The following is a 20,704-nucleotide window of genomic DNA, read 5'->3' as shown; positions in this document are numbered from 1 at the left end:
GTGTGACCCTGTGTGTCTCTGTGTGTCCCTGTGTGACCCTGTGTGTCCCTGTGTGTCTCTGTGTGTCTCTGTGTGACCCTGTGTGTCTCTGTGTGACCCTGTGTGTCTCTGTGTGTCCCTGTGTGACCCTGTGTGTCTCTGTGTGACCCTGTGTCCCTGTGTGTCTCTGTGTGTCTCTGTGTGTCCCTGTGTGACCCTGTGTGTCCCTGTGTGTCTCTGTGTGTCCCTGTGTGTCTCTGTGTGTCTCTGTGTGTCTCTGTGTGTCCCTGTGTGTCCCTGTGTGTCTCTGTGTGTCTCTGTGTGTCTCTGTGTGACCCTGTGTGTCCCTGTGTGTCTCTGTGTGTCTCTGTGTGACCCTGTGTGTCCCTGTGTGTCTCTGTGTGTCCCTGTGTGTCTCTGTGTGTCCCTGTGTGTCCCTGTAGCCAAGTTGGAAACAAAGAGTAAAGTGTTGCCACAGAGATCTGTGCAACAGTTCAGGGTAAATGAGATGTTCGAGGTTAATTTGGAGTCTGTTTAAGATAAAATGACTCTTTGATGTGTGGTCCTGTCTCAGCAGCATTAAGTGGGAGCTGTTGTGTTCTTCTTTATTTCCTGGATGTGGATGTTTGTGTTAAACGTGGCCAAAGTGAACGATTAAGTCAAGTAGGGCGCTCGGTGTTTGTAATCCCTGTGAGTTAGAAGCTCAGGCTGTTCTAACACGAGTCCTTTTGTCAGGCTCGGTCTGCTGCTCGATACACTAATACAGTGTTTTTAATCACACAGCTGTAGCTGCAGCTCTCCTTTCACGTAATCTGCATCTATGTGGTGAACAACTAACACAAAAACAACAAGTGGCCCAGTATCTGCAGCATATTGGGTGGCCATGAGTCAGCTCTGACAGTAGAATCTCAAATCTTGCTCCCTCAGACGTGGAACGCTCCCCGGCTCTCGCTGAGAAGCAAAATAATTGGACTGCATTAAACAGATTTAGATAATGAAGCGTTCGGCACCCGCAGCACGAGCGCCGCGACCTCGACGGCCGCCGAGCCCCGTCATGTAAATGGTTGCGTAACAGTGTTGTTGCTTCATTAGCTTTGAAAGGCTGTTTATGACTTTCACATTTCAGTTTTAATTTTTGGATACTTGTGGTTTTGTCGAGTCATTTTTGCGTAAATGCTGAAACGTGAGAGAAACAAACAAGCGTCTCTTTGCTGAGGAGCGAGCCGGCGCTTTCTAATCCAGACTGTCGGTTTGGCTGCTTCATAAAGACGCCTTGTAGCTGTGCCGTGTTTACGGAAGCTCGTCCCGAGCCCAGAAAACAAGGGAAAACCTCTAAGAACCTTTAAATTCCCCGACTGAAGCTCTGCGTCCACTCAGTCCTGGACCAGCAGGCAGCAGAGCACTGATTAATGATTAATCCGACCCGGCTGATCTACAGAGTGGGCTCCTGATGGAAGTGTTGAAGTTGACCTAAAGCGGGCTGTAAATGAGAGCAGTATGATGGAGATGGAGTCGTACATCACAGCCACGTTAGACAAAGGTGGAGGTGGTCAACACGTACAAGTACCTCGGGCTGTGGGTGGACAACAAACTGGACTGGTCATGCAACACAGAGCACCTGTATAAAAAAGCACAAAGCCGACTGTACTTCCTCAGGAGGCTGAGGTCTTTTAACATCTGCAGGAAGCTCCTGAGGATGTTTTACCAGTCAGTGGTTGCTGGAGTACTTTTCTATGCTGTGGTGTGCTGGGGGAGCAGCACAGCAAAGAAGGACTCATCAGGCTGGAGAAACTGATCAGGAGGGCTAGCTCTGTGGTCGGCATGAAGCTGGACACTCTGGTGACAGTGGCAGAGAAAAGGACACTAAAGAAACTGATGGACATTATGGACAATGCCAGGCATCCTCTGCACACGGCCATAAACAACCAGAAGAGTCTGTTCAGTGACAGGTTGCTTCTCCCCAAGACAAGAACTAACAGACTTAAAAACTCCTTTGTCCCACACGCCATCAGACTGTTTAACTCCTCTCTGGAGGGGAGAGGGAGGGGAGACAGGAGGACAGAGGAGGGGGGAACAACTAAGCTGTAGTGCCTCTTCACCTCACTGTGCAATACCTTTTGTTAATAGTCAACAGTGCAATAGACTCAATACTTGAAACGTGCAGTTCCTTTGTATTCTTGTTCCTATTTATTCTATTTATCCCTTTCGTATATTTTATTTACACATGTCTCTGTATTTATATATGTGTATATGTAATATTCTGCTCACGTTCTGTAACTTGCTGTGCTCTTGGAAACAGAGGAACCCACCCGAGGGATTAATAAAGTTTTATCTTATCTTATCTGAAATGTGGTTGAGAAGCAGGGGGGCATTACTCATTCACATCTCCCACTCAGCTGGTTATGAATTCAGAGTGGGGACCTCTTTGTCACCAGCCGTAGTGGCTAATGTAGAAATATTAAAGGATTACCACTTCGTTCATGGAATGTGACCGTACGGGTCGGCCATGTCCGCGGGAATGTCGCCTGACTACAGCTGCGTCTCCCAGAACGACCCAACGATCCAATGGAAAGTGTGAAAGTGGGGCAGGGGCGCAATCTGTAGCCTGCTTTTAATCACACAGACCTCTGCAGCGTGGATGAGTCACTCGACTAGCTGTCGCCACCAAGCTGCTCTCTAATTCCTGCTGTTTAAGACACCTTAGCTTTTTAGCTTTTATTGCTCGGTGGTGTCGTTCCAATTTTGTGATGTTGGTACACACCGTGCCTCCATTAAATGTTTCTGGGTGGTGAAAGTAAAATGTGAAAGTCCCAGACACACAGTGAGGCTGCTGGTGCGACGCTGGTTAGAAAGTTGTTGCTTGAACTGTGGAGGATAGTGTGCGAGCAGGGCGTGTCGGAGCTCTACAGCTGTGAAACGCTGCGTTTACCTTCAGGGGCGGGCTTTCCCAACCACCATCAGGCGCATTAGTGTGGACGTAGCCTCCGTTCAGCTGTTAATCCAGCGCCCTGATGGAAGCAGCTTTTGTGGTGTTTGTCAGCGACTGTGAAGATCTGTGTTATCAGTGAATCCCGAGCTTTCAGGTGTTTACAGGGCATTAGCATTGCTAATTTGACATGACGGGGCGACCTGTGGTCAACACGGTTGACCCCGTAAACCCCGTCTGTCACCCTACATGAACTGGAGTAACCACAAAAACATCAGAGCGATGGGAACAGCAGGTTTTATATGAGAGGCACACGACCTGTTCCCAGCATACGGCCCAAAAATATGAGAACTGAATCAACATCGATCCGCTACAAAGATGTTTTTGATCCGTCCTGTAACATATTTAGTAACGGAGGCAGAGAACGAGCCTGCTGAGGTTTACTGGCTGAAAAAGTCGTCCCGATGACGTGAGGTCACAGAGGACTGAGAGAAGCCGGGGTCAGACGAGTTTCACGGCAGCGAGTGCTCCTGGCTGCAAACAGGCTAAAGACTCCTGGACCGGTCGCCTTTTTTCCACCATCAGAAACAGTCTCGGCATTAAAGCTGGAGCAGTGCTCACTGTAGTCATGTCAGACTTCAGCTCTCGTGGCTTTTTCGTCCACCGCCGCTCTCGACTGCGGGCCAACGTCCCAGGCGCTTTATGCTGCCTGGCAACCAGATGGTTCGGGTCTGCTACCAGGAGCTGCAGAAAGCTGAGCGAAGCAGAGAAAAGTGTGAAAAACTCGAGTTATTCCACCGAATGGAGCCCCCGCCCCCCCGTCCCCGGCTGCTAATGCGTTCCTGAGCTAGAGCTCCATGCAGACGCTTCAGATGTAGTTTGATTTAGTAAAGGACAAAAACAAAGACTGATCACAGGAGATTTATGTTCTCTCAGGATGCAATTTGCTAATGGGAGAACAGTCGCTCTCACACCCTGCTGACACAGCTTCACTGGAGACCTTGACTCAAATTCAATTACAGCACATCTCCTCACGTTGATTCATCCTGACACAAAGCCAGGTCAGGGTGTCTCGACCTCTCGGTGGTGGTGGATCAGCTGCTGACGGCAGGGGTGGGGTGTCCCTGAGGTTTATCACCGCGCTGTTGTTTGCAGCACTGATTTACAGTCCCGCCCACTCGGCTCGCGGCTCTGTGACGCCAGCAACGCGTGAACTCGGAGACGGACGCACGTGTACAGCTCACGAAAAAACAAACACAGATGAGATTAATTGGATCTTTCATCTTTTCTTCCAGATGAAAGAATTAGAGACAACAAACTGATGCACACGCTCGGCTCGAGACGACCATAACAACATTTATCAGATGCTCCAGATCTGACTTGTTATTCTCTGTCCATCTGCAAGTGCTCACCTCCACACCCAGTGTGTTTTTGAGTGCAGGCTCTGGGTCAGTAATTCCACTCTGCTGCACATTAGTGGACCAAAGACGTGAGCTTTAAAAGGAGCGCTCGTGCTGGGTGAAACAGGAAAGGCTGTGACGTAGGTTTACTTAGGTTTATCCTAACAGGGTTTTAATTGTAGTAAAATACTGTAATTCTGTAATTATTAGGAAACCGTGATCTGCGTTACAACAGCTGCCATTTGTATTCATGCATCAGACGTGCAGCAGCCTCGTGACCACCATCAGCACCAGCTGCTGCTTCTGGATCTTCTCTCTTTGAGAGCTGCGTGGTAATGATTCTGAATCTGGGTTCATGTAGCCTGAGCGAGGCCTAAAGGTTCGGCCTGTAGAGGGCGCCGTTTGCTATTTATGTGCAGGCAGGTCAAAGACGAGAGGTTCGTGTTTCTGTTGGCGTGGAAATGGCGTTTAAAGTGGGTCACACTGACCGTTTTCTCCCTCTGAGATGGTGTAATCTACAGCAGTGTGAGACTTTTCAATGATCTTGTTTCCTCTCTCCTTTACCCCCGCAGAGGAGAAATATGTGACGATCCAGCCGTACGCCAGCCAAGGAAAAGACGAGGTGAGCTTTGAGAAAGGGGTCACCGTGGAGGTCATCCAAAAGAACCTGGAGGGCTGGTGGTACATCAGGTGGGTAAACGGTGCACGCCGAACCCGCACATTTCACCGCGAGGCTGTTGCTCGTCGTCGTCTCGGCGATCAGAGCAACAATTTCCTGGAGGTCTCATTTGCATAATGGCGCTGAGAAGAAAGCGTTAACATATGGTGGCGTCAGAGCCGCCTGCGTGTTTGCACGTGTGTGTCGTTTACTCAGCCGGTGTGTATTTCCTCACAGTTGTTCAGTTCCTCGAGTCCCCGGGCGCTCCGCTGCACAGCTGATTACTATCACATGACGCCTTGTGGAGCCTCACATACCAGCGCGTACACAAACATGGATCCAGAGCTCCTGTTTGAGGCGCGTACGCGAGCTGCCGTGTGTGCACTTGTCATGTACACTGACTGCTTTCCTAACAGCTTGTTCGCTCTTTGGCACTCCCTGCAGTGCACACAGAGTCATTTCTGAGCACCGTGTCCAACAGAAAATAATCCTGCAGATGCATGTCTGAGTCACGCTGCTCTCAGTGGGCCCTTCTTTAAACAGCAAAGTCCATGCATGAAGCTTTTTTAGTTACGGGGACTCCTTGTGGTCGCAGTTGGGAGTCGTGAAACGGAAAACAGGGAACAGTCGCGTCTCTTCTGTGTCGGGGAAATGACTCGGAGTTTCATTTGGAGCATTACTTATTGTTTCACTAAGCACTCTGAAATTACTCGTTTAGCATAACAATGTCTGCTTAAATGTGGGGAAGCAGCATCTCTTTGCATCTATTATGCATTCTGTTTACTTGCCTTTGGCTACTCACATCACCAGAATTAAAATTGTGCCTTTATTGCAACACACAGGATCTGACTCGGTGTGATTTCATGCATTTTTAAACACTAGAAATTGTGGAATTTTTCAGTTATTTATTAACTGTACGTATAGCTCATAGTGGCATCATGCACTAAGTTAGGATGGTACTCGAGTGCATTAAAGCTCTGCTGCGATACATTCAGTCATTACTCAAATCACACGTTTTTTCTGAGTGTATTAAAATGCGCTAAATGAAGCTCCCATGCTGAGCTCATTACACTACTGTTACTACACAGCTGCAGTAGGAAACAGTAGCACACACACACACACACACGTATGTACCAAGGTGTACTGAATGCTGGCTCATTGTTGGGAGCAGAGCAGTGATGGAGAGGGAAGACCTGGATGTCAGCTGGAGTTTTAAAAAATGGCTTCAGCGAGAGATTCAATCAGTGTTAAAAAATAACATCATGATCTAAAGTCTAAATGAATTCAATTAATTTCAGTTTTATTTACACAGCGCCAAATCACAACAACAGTCACCTCAAGCTGCTTTATATTGTAAGGTCGACCCTACAATAATGGATACAGAGAAAAACCCAACAATCACACGACCCCCTATGAGCAGCACTTTGGCGACAGTGGGAAGGAAAAACTCCCTTTTAACAGGAAGAAACCTCCAGCAGAACCAGGCTCAGGGAGGGGCGGGGCCATCTGCTGTGATTGGTTGGGGTGAGAGAAGGAAGACAGGATAAAGACATGCTGTGGAATTCACTCCCGAATGCAGGCTCAAAGTGCTTTATGTTGGAAAATTGCAATATTAAATAAAGAGAGCGCTCCCTCCACCTGTGAGCAAGAACCTGGCAATAGCAGGAAGAAAGAACTCCCTTTTAGCAGGAAGAGAACCAGGATCAGGGAGGGTCAGGGGAAACTAATAAGAGTGAAACCTGAGATTTTGCAGTGGGACAGCAGGTCACTCCTGGCACAGTCTACTTCCTGCTCTGTGCTGTATGGAAAGGGCAGCTTTACCTGATCCTGAGTTCAATCATAATAATGAAGGAAACATAAACTCGATGTCATATTAAACGTTCTGTCTTTATGTGTTTGGGCTGCAGGTATTTAGGGAAAGAGGGCTGGGCCCCGGCCTCCTACTTGAAGAAGATTAAAGAGGATTTCTCCCCACGGAAGAAGACGCTGACGGGCCCCGTGGAGATCATCGGAAACATCATGGAGATCAGCAACCTGCTGCAAAAGAAGTCTGTTAGCGAGAAGGACATCCAGACAGACGGAGAGGGCGGAACCACGCCGGAACGCCACTTCTCCAAGAGCGAGATCAGCCTGCCGATGCCCTCCGAAATCAACGCCGCGACAGGCCGCAGGCTGAGCGCGGGCCGGGACACCAACAGCCCGTGTCTCGGAATAGCGGCGAGCGCCGCCCTGAATGAGAATAAAGCGAGAGGCGAGCCGGGCTCCCCGGCTGTTGCAAGAGTGGCACCGCACAGAGTGGAAATCGGTGAGAGAACGTGTTGTGTGTAAAGGTTAAAGTTCAGCCTAAAGCTTGAATGCAACATTAAGACGTGCCCCTTTCCATTTGTGCAGGATTCGGCGCCGTAGGTAAGCTACACGGCTGCTGCGTCTAACCGCGCTCTGTCACACTAACCTGTGATGTGATAACATGCTCGGTGTGTGTTTCGGCCTCGGTTTCACTCACAAACTAAGAACCTGTGGTCAGTTTGTGGTTACTAAGACATCGCTCGGCTCCGCCCATCCATCCTTTGGGACGAGCCCATTTTTTAACAAACCGATGCTCCACACATGGCGTCCAAAGCCAGGACAAAATCAGTCTTTCAAATCTTACTTTTGCTTGTCTTTAAATATGTTGTCCTTTCCAGTGTGACATAATTCATCTTAGAACTAAATGTTTGGTGTTTGTTTGTTACAGCGAGTGTCAACCTTTTACTTTGGTCGTTTTTCTGAATTATTCTTAATAAAATCTTATTATTTTTAATCAGGGTCTCCTAATCTGCGGCAAAAACCTCCCCCCAGAAGAGACACCAACTTGGTAAGACTTACTGACAAACCCAGAGCGCCTTTCCTGCGTGCTCAGTGATGTTGCCATGCTTCTGCTGAAGTACACGTGATCACAGTCGAGACTCTTCTTGTGTTTAAGAAGGCAGCTGCAAAATCTTTCAGTGCAAGGATAAATACCAATAAATAATATAAAAAGAGAAAAAATCTAATTGGCTCTCAGACTACTGCAGGAGTTGCATAGCAACCATTGAGGCACATTTACTCATTTTCAGCATGTCTGCGATTGTCCCGGTATCGCACGTGCACACCTTACATTTACCCTCATATTTATATATCATGATTGCATGCAGTCATAAATCACATCTTATGTTTTATGTGTGTCAGATACAGGATGGCTCAACGTGAGGGGCTCACTTCTCTCTCTCTTTGCTGTACAGGGCTTCCAGTTACCCAAGCCACCAGAGCCCCCTGCTGTGGAAGCAGAGTATTACACTATAGCAGATTTCCAGTCCTCGATCTCTGATGGCATCAGTTTCCGTGGAGGACAAAAGGCTGATGTAAGAGGCCAGATCTACAGTGCTGTCGCTCAGATGAGACAGGGCCTGTTGAATACGTATGCAGACTGAGTGCTCCCCCGATAGGCAGGAAAGCTGAGGCACAAAGGAGACGACCTTGGATACTGTGTGTGAAAGTGATGACGTAGACACAATTCACTGTGCAGGATTCAGGATGAGGGTGGAGATAATGACAGAGATTCCTTCAAGGGTTTTTTATTAAGTTATACTGAGGTGATTCTTTTAACGACTGCAGTAACAGATGCATCATTGATCTTATTACAGTATTACTCAGTCTTTAATCACTAGTATGTAGCAAACTATATATATATATATACATACTGTATGTGAGTATTTGTTCCAGTAACTCTTTACTCCTTGTTTTGCAGGTAATAGAGAAGAATCCTGGAGGCTGGTGGTACGTGCAGATTGGGGAGATGGAGGGCTGGGCCCCCTGCTCCTACATCGACAAGCGCAAAAAGCCCAACCTCAGTCGTAGGTCCAGCACACTGACCCGCCCCAAAGTCCCTCCTCCAGCTCCACCTGTCAAAAAACAAGAATCTGAGGAGGCTCCGCCTTCTGCTAACTCTTCCTCCAAAACCACAGAGGTGCCTAGCAGGGCTGTGTACGAAGAACCTGAATATGATATTCCTGCAGTCGGATGCGAAGGTGAGCCTGAACCGGATCCCCTGAAGGACGAGCGTTCCCGCGATGTGAAGATCAACAGTGTGGTCAGCGACAAGTACAGCAGCTCCCCTCCGTCCTGCAAGGCCTCACCTCCTGTCTGCAAGGCCTCACCTCCTTCCTGCAAAGCCTCCCCTCCTTCCTGCAAAGCCTCCCCTCCTTCCTGCAAGGCGTCCCCTCCTGTCTGCAAGGCGTCTCCAGTTTTCGCCCATCGAAGAACCTCCTTCAGGTCTGTAGAGGAGGTTGCTAAGGAGGAGTGTATCTATGAGAATGATGGCTTCAGGCCGAGCGGCGGTGTTGAAAGAACCCTGACTAAAGGTTCCAGTGAGCCTAACTCCCCACGGAGCTACCATTCCTCCACAGTCCCAAGAAAACCCTCCGGATCTTCGCCTCTACCTGGCAGGCCCATGAAAACCATGACACCAGAGATGAGTCGGAGAAGCCAGACTCTGGGCAGACACATAGATATCAGCTTCAGATCCCAGGATAACAGCCCTCACTCGTCATCAGATGAATTGAGCAGAGGCTCCAAGAAAGGCCCTGTCTTCAACCAGGAGGTGGAGCAGAGAATAGGCCAGAGCCCCTCCACCAGGCCCAAGCCTTCCGTCAGACCTAAGCCCCTTTTGACCAAATCAGAGCCCCAGAGTCCAGAGAGGATGGACATCACCTCTCTGAGACGACAGCTGAGGCCTACGAGTCAGTTTAGACATAGCCTCAAACCTTCTCGCGGGGAGGACTCTGAAACAGCTTCTGTTATATCATCAGAGGACTCGGTGTGTTCACGCAGTACCTCAGATCTCTCCTCTGTTTACTCCAAAGGAAGCCGTGGTGACTCCGATGTGGAGGGCCCCAATCTCTACCGCTCCGTGGACGCCTATAAGAAAGTCCAGGACTCTGAGATCAGTTTTCCAGCTGGGGCTGAGGTCGAGGTTTTGGAGAAACAGGAGAGTGGTTGGTGGTACATCCGTTGGAGCGCCGAAGAAGGCTGGGCTCCCTCATACTACCTGGAACCTGTCAGACAAATGGGCGACGGTGGTGGCTTAGACGGACACGGGAGTGGTGGGAGTAAGTCCAACAGCCTGGAGAAGAATGAGCAGCATGTTTTGGCCCTCAATAACATTAATATTCAGGGCCTGACGCAGCAGCATCAAGGCTTGAGGAGGAACTCCCCACCGATTCCTTCCAAGCCTCCCGGCGGCTTCTCGAAGCCATCTGGGATGGTTAATGGAGGCGTGAGGATGAGGAACGGGGTACGCCAGGTGGCGGTGAGGCCTCAGTCTGTATTTGTCACCACTACGCAGCCAGCCAAGGACACGCACTACACAACAGGGTCCTTGAGAAGGAACGAGTCGCTGGGCAGGAGCGATCACTATGGTTCTGGTTCTGCCACTCTTGGAGTTCGCCGAAATGCCTCATTCAGCACCGTGCGGCCACACGTAGTTGTTGAAAGCCAAACGAGGCCTGCCGAACGCTCCAGTCTGTCTTCGGGGAGCGCGTTCAGCACAAGCAATGTCCAAGACGCCCTGAGCAGAGTTAACCAACGCAACGGTATCCCCGTGTCCACGGTCAGACCCAAGCCCTTGGAGAAGAGCCAGCTGATCCACAACAACCTTGGCAGGGATGTGTATGTGTCCATTGCCGATTACCGTGGCGACGAGGAGACCATGGGGTTCACAGAGGGAACCTGTCTGGAGGTGTTGGAGAGAAACCCCAATGGGTGGTGGTACTGCCAGGTGCAGGACAGCCTGGTTCCCCGCAAAGGCTGGGTCCCTTCTAACTACCTTGAGCGGAAAAAATAAAGGCAAGCCTACATTCGTAGCCACGCCCACCCCCAGCCCCCATTCCCCGCTCTAGGCCCATGGGCGGCGGCATCACTCCTTGAGAATGTTACCCGCAATCTCCCTTAAGCAATATGTCCTTGAAAATTGACATAAGGTCAGACTGTGTAAGGAGAAAGATGTTTTAATCTGATAAAAAAGGACACTTTTAGTGCTGGTTTACTAAAATTTATACGAAAGGAGTGGGAAGATTTTCAATATTTTACCTGGAAGCAGAGACAGGAACATGGAATTGGCCACGCTGGTTGAGGAAGTTCGAGGTGGATGCTGTGTCTGACATGTAAACTGGTCTAACTGGGAGCGATGACCTCTTAAAGAGGTTTGTGTCATGTAACACAGAAGCGGAGAAGAGTAGTGGCTACGCTCATCCTGCCCATCACTGACTACGATGGCCAATAAGTGCCTTTTGTATTTGGTCACCTGGACGAAGGTTCTAAATGGTGGATGGCAAACCAGTAAATCAACCAAATCTTTACAGAGTGCCATAGTCCTATGAACACCACCGAGAGCGTTTCTATACAAAGTTACGAGTTCGAAGCGCAAAGTTTGGATTTAGACGTCTTCAGTTCGATAAAGAAAGAAAAGCACGAGTGAAGGGACTCAAGTTCCCAGAGGATTTATTTGTTTTAAGCCACAAAGTCATCAAACAAAGACGATAGTTGAATCTCATCATCACAACTTCTCTTTAGTTTGTTTCTGTTAACGTGTCTCGTGCTGATGCAAGTCTTCCTTAGAGAATTATTTCTGCTTTCTTGTGACATCTGTTTTCCACCGACAGCCTTGAATTGGACGAGCCAAAGCTCGACTCTGGCAGAATAGATGGCTGACGCTCGGTTTCTGTAAACTGTTTCTATCAAAGATACCACAGAAATATCTTAGTGTCATTTTTCCTGGATGTAGTCATCTGGGAGAACAAATTTATTTAAAAAAACCAACAAACCTGTGAAACTTGAAAAATACAGAACAAGCAACGGAACAATGAGACCTCATACAAGCGTAAGGATAACCTCATTGCACAGCTTTTAGCTCCAGGAACTAATGATTTTGTGTATATTGTGTTGTCATAATGCAGCTATCGCGGTGATGAATTGCAAGCATACTGGAAACGTAGTGAAATAACTTTAATCCAGGGATTTATTTGAATAGATTAGAGGCCAAAATGTGATCGAACCAAAGAGAGATATCACTTCATTGGCAGTTTTGGGGATTTTACCGTTTACTTACGGTACAAATGGTAACACACTTTCACCAAACTGCCTAAAACGAGGTTTCTATCAGTATCTGGAAGCACTTGAAGGAAGTGAACAGTTAATTGTAATATCAGATATTGCTGTGCAGTATTGGGATTTAAACAGAGACTAGAGTAGCTATTTTATTGTTATTAGCGACTGTTTGAAATGTGACGGTAGAAATAATTCTTCCAAAAGGAGTCAAAGTTCAAAATTCTGATGGCTGATGTTCAAGACTGCTGAAATACATTTTCTAACGAACACGAACTTCTCATTATGTTCCTGCTGGACAGTATCATAGTACTAAACAAAGTGCAGTACCTGCTAGATCGCAGTTATCTATTTTAACAAAACCATATTTGTGTTTTTGTGGTCTCTCTGTGATCGCACACCGACAATAACGAGGAACGAAGTGGTTCTGTTTTGTGAGTTAGTGCACTTTAAAAACTGCTTTTATGGTGCATTAATGTAAAGATGCAGTAAAAACTCAGCATGTTATTTATTGAATGTTTTTTTCTAATTATTTAATATTTTCCAAACATGAGGATGAGTTCTGCTCTCAGTGGCAGGAGATTTGGTCAAATTGGAGCCCTCTTGTGGAAATTGACGGTACTACAACGTGACTTTGAGGCTTTCCTGCAGTCCTACCTCAGTGCAATAAGAAATGCGCTGCTGGTCAGTGAGTCTCCACAAAAACTGTTTTGTTTTTAATCTCAGTGCAGCTAAAACTGTTTTATTGCACATTTTGTTTCGCATTGGGCAAGAATTTAGTTTCTGAAAAGTGATTTTTTTTTCTCGATGCTGTTTGCTGCAGCTTTAGCAAATCACGGGCACTTCCTTCATCTTTATTGTGCTTTACATAATGCCTGATAAAAGCATATTTATAATGAATAGTATTATTATTTCCATAGTTCCCCTCATTCAAACAGAAACCATCAGCGTGTCCTGTGATGGTAATAAAATCACTGATGTATGGACCTATAAATAAAACCAGTAACCGTCTGGGTGCTGACAGGCCCCATCCTTTGAGACGAAGGCATTATGTAAATGTGTCGAATCACTCTGAACATTTCGCTCCAGCACATTCATTATTATTATTATTATTATTATTGCATATCGCTTTGTTTGATTGAGCTGAACTTACTTGCAAGGGAATCGTTCTGTGTCGAGCCTGCGTTTAGCTGTGTAGCATCTTTATTCATGCTTTTACTTCGTTTTTCTTATTTCCTCTTTTTTTCTTTCGTTCTGAACCCACGAGGAAATGTGCAATAGATTAAAAAAAGAAGAAGAAAAAAGACAAAAACGCTTCAGCGAAAGGAGGAAGGTCATAGTGGGCCGGGAGTAGATGTTCCCAGTCAGGCTGCCGGTCACGAGGCTTTTGCCGTCTTTTCCAGTGTGTCATGTTTAAGTCTGTTTTCAGAGAGCAGGTGTGCGAGGTCTTGACGTCAGAGCGACGTGATGAACTAACACGAGGATGTCTGCTCCCGCGACCTCCGTCAGCTGACCCATTCTGTAGTGACATTACAGCCATCTGGGATCTTCGTCACAGACGTAGAGTCGCTGGCCCACCATCATCATCGTCGGGGGCCCTCAGCTGTCACGTTTGTGCCTGAATGGAATTCTTTGATTGTTTCTGTGTTGTTGTTTTCTTCCTCCTCTCCCTCTGGACTGTGTCCTCTGCCCACCTGCTTGGATGCCTCTTTTGACATTTACCCCCACGGCTGTCAGACCAAGTCGGGCCTTTTCGTCAGCGATCACCGCGGCGATGTTGACCTTTGGGACCGCCGGCTGGCAAAGTGACGTCGACGCCAGCGTCTCGGCGGTAAACAAAACACCGGGGAGACGAACGCTCCTTCAGGCCGTTTCAGTTCAATCCATCAACTTCCAGGATAAACACCAAAAAGAGAAAATCCTGTTTTTCCCCCCACGCTGTCTTTGCAGAGAGATCGTGCTGTTCGCAGAGGCCGACGCGCAGAGCCCGCTCCTTTTTGGGGGTCGGCTGACTTTGTGTTTAACTCCACGTTTAAATCATCGTGGGAAATTCCCTCATTTGCTTTGTTGCTGAGAGATTCGCAGATTTCTGAAACTCGTTTTCAGTCAAAGCTGGAAGCCAGTTCTGAAACCTTCCTACTGTCACTGCTGACCGCAGAACAGACACGCCCGTCTGTGAGCCGTCTGGTTTCAGCCCGTTGCCTCCGCTCACGTTGGGTTTCTGACTTTTAGACGAAGAAACACAAAAACTGAAAGTGCAAAGAGCTCAAAGCTGACAGCTCCGAAACTCCCACATCAGCATTTGTTTGTTGAAGATGAAATTTCTCAGCAGGTCACTGGACAAGAAATAGTTTACAAACCAGTTCTGGTTCAACTGTTTCATTCAACGATCCGCTTTCGCCCTCCTCTCTCCGTCGCCGCCGTGCTTTTTCCGCCATGTGCGTATGAAAACAGGCACTGCGCATGCGCGTGTTACCCACGTTCTATCGCCATATTTTCTTATCGTTGCCCAACGTTATACCGGTATTACCGTGAACGGGATGATGTGGCCCAGCCCTGTCCCTCACTTCCTGCTTTTCCAGCGTTTCATCAGTGCTGTCAGTCTCCTTTCACTCTCAGCAGCAAAGTGAAAATAGTCAGAGTATAATACGTTGGAGTTTCGCTCTTTAATAATAGCTCGGTTACCGTCCGCTACTTTATGCCTTTCACCTGCACAGCTCAGCAGGCGTGTCCACGCCAACACGGTTTCCGCGAGTCTTACAGGAAACACTCGAGTTTTCCATCATCTTCCCGGAGGTCAGCGGAGCGAGACGGCTCCGCTTGGCCGTCTGATTCCTCGCTCTCTCTTTTTATTCTAACAAACGGACAGCGCCTCCCGGGCGTGAAGCGCCTTTCCAGTTTTGTGTTTTTGATTCACCTCCGTCTCCTTCCTCGACACAGCCGAGCCGCTGAGATCACAAAGATGCCCGACAGGGTGGAGTGTGTGTATGTGCGTGATGAGATGGATCGTTTGCAGGTGTGTTGGAGAAAAGAGAAGTCGGAGGTCAAGGAGGGGTTTGTAGGATGCAGGCAGACAGACGACGGATCAGGTAGAGGAGACGAGGCGGCAGGGAGGCGAGAGGAGCTCTGCTTTGATTGGAGGGAGATGAACAATGATGTCTTCAACAGGAAGCCCGTTTTATCAAACTCTTTCTAACCTTTCTAGAAACCTCGCACCTAATGAGCTCCTCTCCTGAGCCGAGCTGTGAAGTCTCATTACGTCAAACACAGTTTTAATTGAGCCGCTTGAAGTTTCCAAAGTCTGTGAGAAACGACTTGATGGTGCAGCAGCTTCTCTCGGCCTCCCCGCCCGTCTCCAGGTGAACTTCAGAACTGGTCCCACCTCTGATACGAGTTCCTGCTGCTCACATCTCACGCAGCCCCGAGGGTGAGAGCTGAGCCGGCTGGTGGAAAACAGTTTTTAGAATAAGACAAAGGCTTCATGTTTTGCTTTATTCTCTCGTGTTTTTGTTGAGAAAATAATTGAATGTTGTAAAAGGGGTGAGGCGGGATTTGAAGGGCTCGCTGGCTTCTAATGAAACGCCTTCAAGCTGTAAACGAAAGACATAAAAAAGTTTCAGAAGTCGGCGGCAGGCAGAGCGATGGTGGAGGAGATGAAGGCAGGTTGGATAGGAAAGTTTCAGTAAGTGTGTGGGAGCAGGTGAGGTGCATGTAAGGGGGGCTTTGTAGGTTTTTAATTAACGTCTGGTTGCTTGTTAGAGCGTGAGAGCAGAGATGAGCCGCGGATGCTGAGGGCTCTTTCTCAAGCAGGTAAAACAGAAGTGCAGAAAATCAGGCGATGCAGATTATTTATGTCACTCTGAAAACTTCCTCATGCAGTCGCAGCCGTTTGAGATGCCAGCAGGCATCAGCAGGAGCTCCAGAGGAGGAGGCTGTGTCGAGGAAGGAGGCGCGCCGCTGTGCCTCGGCGGCGCTTTCTTTGTCTCCGTTTGAATCCCCGTTTCCAGTTAGCACAACAGTGTGTCTTAATTAACCTCAGCCAGTCTGACAGTATTTCAGCACTAATGGCTTCCCAATAAAGAACGCCGTGGCTTCCTGCGTGGGAGACGGCGCCCAGCGCTGCGGCCGAGGCGAGCTGTCACAAGTGACTGATGCTGAGTGACAGCTGAAGTAGTATTTTAATGGCAAAGGCGGTGCCTGTTTTTCTTTAACTCACCGGTGCATTTGTAGAGTAGAATCTGTCCCCACCCTGCTGTGGAAAGCAGTGTGCCAAAACAAAGCGCCCGTGGAGCTCGCGATCTCGCGATCTCTTGATTCTGACAAAAACAGTTTGTTACCAGCACGTCAGCAACAACTACAGGCCTCGAGTTGGACCAAAGGAGGTGCTACTCTTTCCCTCTCTCTTTTCTTTCTGCTTTTATTGCCATGTTTTTAAGCAGGTTCAAACTGTAGCGCATGACTTTAGTCGCCCCCTTCTGGCAGTGAGAGTAACTGCACACTGACAGAAGGAAAAGTTGCAAACGACAAAGATTTTACTTTGTGCATAAAGGCTTAAAGGTCCTTTTTGTAACTGCTCTCTTCAACTGTAACTAAATGTTTCACCACCAGGGGGCAGCATTTAACAGCGCGCGAGTTGAGATGTTTCCAGATGTTTGCTGCTGTTGGCCTCCCACTAGGCCACCATTGTGTTCCATACGCTGCACCACCCCGTGGAGGGACACGCCGCCCTCGTTTCCCCCACATTTCATTGTGATTGCTTTCGTTAATTTTGGAAGGTTTTAAATTGTATTTACTCGCAGGAATTTACAACAAGTACCTTTAATGAGTGCGCTGTGAAGTCTTGGATTTATAACAAAGTCGTGCACTGCAGCTTTAAGCCCTGCAGAGTCCTTGTTTTCAAAAGATATGCCATGAAGAGCCAAATGCAGCTTTATTCAAGCCCCCCCCCCCACACACACACACCAAACTAATGAGAGCAAACACAGTCCAGATCCCTTCCTGATTGGAGACCTTCTGCACATGTGCATTACTTGTGAAAACAGGACATTTTCTTATCTACGGTCTCATTTTGACGAGTCTTGTTCCTTTTTTTGTATCTTGTACATGTTTACATTGTATCTCGCATTGCCCAAAAGAGAAACAATATTAAATGTATAATCTTTGTTGTTTTAAACCGCCTCCTGTTCATTTGTCTCACGTGTTTCCACAGATAAGCAGCAGCAGACCCCCCCCCCCTCCCCTCTACAGAGTTTGTGACAGCAATATTACTGATTGAGACATTTATCTCCATTCGCCTTATTGTGCAGGCCAGATTAAGTGAGTTTAGATGTGCAGGAGCAGAACGATGCAGCTGGTTATATATAGCGAGAGTTATGAGGGGAAAGCGTGAGGAGGCTGAGAGCGGCGAATGAAGACGAACGAGCGCTCGCAGCCTCAGTTCCTCGCTAAAGAGCGGAGACACAAATTTTTGTTCTCCTGCATCCAAACGTGTGCTCGGAGAGATTTATCACTTCTGTCCAAGGGAATGTGAAATATATGCTCACACCTCTGTGTCGCAAATCTGCACCTCTTAAAGGAGAACACAGGTGTTCAGCAGGAAGTGCAGGTCAGGCCGTCACTCAGGAACATGAAATAGAAAGTTCAGATCTCTCCCCTCATAAGTTACTGCTCACTGTCAGCTGTTACATTGTAATAAGCGAGCTTCCTCACGCTGGCTACACCACGTGCCGTTTTTAATAGGGGAACCTTCCTCCTGACAAGTGAAGCCTTAACCCTGCGGTCTTTCTCATGCCCACCAGGCTCGTGTTACTCTCACATATAGTAGCGTCTTAGCAGGGTCCCCGGGGGGTTTCGGATCCACCCCTCAATGCATTCTGGGTAAAAGACAAATTGCATAAAAAGCTGTGCTGATTTATGGATTTTGGGTTTTTTTTGACACTTTGCAGAGCAGCAAGCTGGAGATATCTGAGTTCAAATATTTACATAAACATACATACGTGCATGCATGAACATGTATGCTACATTTTTGGGAACCCGTGACCTCCACACTCTTGATTTGTTCCAGTTGTAAATTTGCAGCTAAGCTAATGTGGAAAAAGTCTCAGTGCTGCAGAGATGTGTATCATTTAGAAAAATAATCCAGCTGGTTGGTTTTTAAATTACACACCTGGGATCCAGCCTCCTCTGTTATGTCTCGCCATGCTTTAATTGGACCTGTTTCCACTGCTTCGTGCACATATTTCATAAAACTGGATGGTAAAAAAAAAAACCTTGGAGTTTCCATTGTTCTGTAAAGAATTGCATTTCTGGGCAGCACAGACTGTGTTTCACCAAAGTACAAACAGTACCAAACAAAGCCGCGTAGCCTGATTGTGGCCACAAACTCGCCAAAAGCCAGAAAAACATCAAAATGCTCCGACAGATCCTCCAGGAAGTTACCCAGAGACGCATCAGCGCTGACCTCTGGGAAGTCTAGAGGCCTTAAATTTAAGAGGTACCACAGTCGGGTGATAATTCAGTTTATTAGTCATGTAAAAATCATCTTTTGTACGCTTAAACTAAAATCCTTCGTGGACACTTTCATTAAAACATTTAAATGTATAAATCTAGATGTTAGGATCTATTTACTCACCTTTCATAGACTCCATTGTCGTCTTCAGCAGATGTTATCACTTGACCTAATTTGTCAAGGTGATGCAACTTGTCACAGTTTTTACCTGAAGTGATTCTTCTAGTCCAGAGGTGGGGAGCTCGAGGGCCGGTGTCCTGCAGGTTTTAGATCCAACACAGCTGATTTAAAGTTCTCCATTGGCCTGGAAACGAACTAATCATGTGATTCAGGTGTGTTGACCCAGGGTGAGCTCTAAAACCTGCAGGACACCGGCCCTGGAGGCCTGGAGTTCCCCACCCCTGTTCTAGAATAACCCACGTTTGCTGAACACACTTCCCAAACATCTCCACTAGATGGCTCTGTTGGTCCGGCCTCGCCTCAGACATTTTCATATGAATAAAGCTGCAGATTCAAACTCAGTATTTATGCTGAGATTGAGTCTTGAAATGAAGTTCTATTATGATCAGGCCTTTTTAGCCATTCTCTACATTAAACCTAATAATGCTGGATGTTAACATCGACAGACGATGATCTCTGACAGAGTTATGAATGCTCCATTGAACAATGATCAGTATTAAAAGTGCTCGTCTGGTTTATTCTTTTCATGACATTATCACTCATCTTCTTTATATTCCCGACTCGCTTCTATTATGCGGAGATGTCTGTGAATCGGATGCAGACAGATGCTATCTGGCAGCTCTGAGCAATACATCTGGATGAGGTGCTTCATGAATTTATAGTGCAGTCGTTTTGGTGGAAGTGCACCAACAACTCGAGTTTTAAAGTAGATCTGCTGAATCCCCAGCCTGTCGCCGTGAAGCTCCCCAGCAGCTGGGCCCGAGGCAGAGGCCGAGGAACACGAATCCACAGAGCGCTGGGCCGGTAACCGGCTTAGCCCTCCGAGAGCCGAGGGGAACACGGCACCGACATCTGTGCCCGAGGCCAAGCCATGAGGCAGGATGTGTCAAAGGTCAAGTGTTCACAAACACTACTAAAACTCCACTTAGAAAGTCCGGTGTTACCTCCAACTTTCTCTGGAGCTTTGGACCTCATCCCACAGCATCCTCCGGCACATATAGAGCTGTAGTAATACTTGAGTTTCCTTATTCCTACTTTCTTGTTATTATTTGACTGCAAAAGAACTACAAGGAAAGGACTGCTGGCTAAAACAGATGATTAAAAGGGCCCAAACAGAGTTGTCATCGGTGCTGTAGTAATGCAGGGAAATCAGTCTTATTTTCCCATCTGAGAAGGGAAATGCTCACGGAGCACGAGCGTGCTTTTAATCTGTAGCCTCGGCATGTTGACACAGGTTTTATCCCCAGATGTTAATAAAAACTGCTGAGGCTGTTGGCTGAAGTAAACCAGATCATCTCCACGTTGCATTGCTTTTCATTTCAACGCCACTTTTAATGCTCAGCATGCAAAATCCACCTGATTTGGCAAAATAATCACAGTATTGAATAATCAGGCCCCATCTTATCTTAATGACCTTGTAGTACCATATCACCCTATTAGAGCACTTGGCTCTCGCTCTGCAGGCCTACTTGTTGTTCCTCGAGTATTTAAAAGTAGAATGGGAGGCAGAGCCTTCAGTTTTCAGGCCCCTCTCTTCTTCACTCACTATGACCTCTCTGCACTGGTCGCAGCAGATGGCCCCGCCCCTCCCTGAGCCTGGTTCTGCCGGACATTTCTTCCTATTAAAAGGGAGTTTTTCCTTCCCACTGTCGCCAAAATGCTTCCTCTGTATAAATAAAATTGAACTGGCCAAGTTTTACTGTTTGCTAGCACGTTAGCCAAAGCTCAGTTTAGCTTTAGCACACGTAACTTATTAGTTACCTCCAAAAATATGTTCTTATTTTTCAGTTCCATAAAGGACCACTTCAGTTTCGACACCAAAACATTTTTAATATATAACAGGGCTCTAGAGTGCCACCAATTTGGTCGCAAATGCGACCAAATTTTTCAGTGGTGTGACTAAAAATAAATAAAGAAATAAATAAATACATAAT

The 20,704-nt window shown here is 47.4% G+C and overlaps 1 protein-coding gene across 9 annotated transcripts in view; it reads left to right on the top strand.

Moving 5' to 3' along the window:
• sh3pxd2aa (SH3 and PX domains 2Aa) overlaps positions 1-17,255 on the top strand; it is a 99,512-nt gene extending 82,257 nt beyond the window's left edge. For 6 of the 9 annotated variants that reach the window (XM_014332668.2, XM_042219630.1, XM_005919305.3 and 3 more), the window contains 6 exons: positions 4,878-4,995; positions 6,871-7,268; positions 7,355-7,369; positions 7,768-7,817; positions 8,224-8,343; positions 8,730-17,255. In XM_014332668.2, the coding sequence (XP_014188154.1) occupies positions 4,878-4,995; positions 6,871-7,268; positions 7,355-7,369; positions 7,768-7,817; positions 8,224-8,343; positions 8,730-10,823 (2,795 nt within the window). In that variant the 3' untranslated portion in view covers positions 10,824-17,255. The remainder of the gene's footprint in view (positions 1-4,877; positions 4,996-6,870; positions 7,269-7,354; positions 7,370-7,767; positions 7,818-8,223; positions 8,344-8,729) is intronic. The other 3 variants (XM_014332669.2, XM_042219635.1, XM_014332667.2) reach the window with 1 other exon arrangement.
• Positions 17,256-20,704: the final 3,449 nt, after the last annotated feature.

The sequence above is a fragment of the Haplochromis burtoni genome, unplaced genomic scaffold (genome assembly GCF_018398535.1).
Source record: "Haplochromis burtoni strain Fernald_Lab_line unplaced genomic scaffold, NCSU_Asbu1 Contig_35, whole genome shotgun sequence".
In the NCBI taxonomy this organism is placed as follows: Eukaryota; Metazoa; Chordata; class Actinopteri; order Cichliformes; family Cichlidae; genus Haplochromis; species Haplochromis burtoni.
Note: the sequence above shows the minus strand (reverse complement) of the source record. Positions and strands in the feature narration are given on the sequence as shown.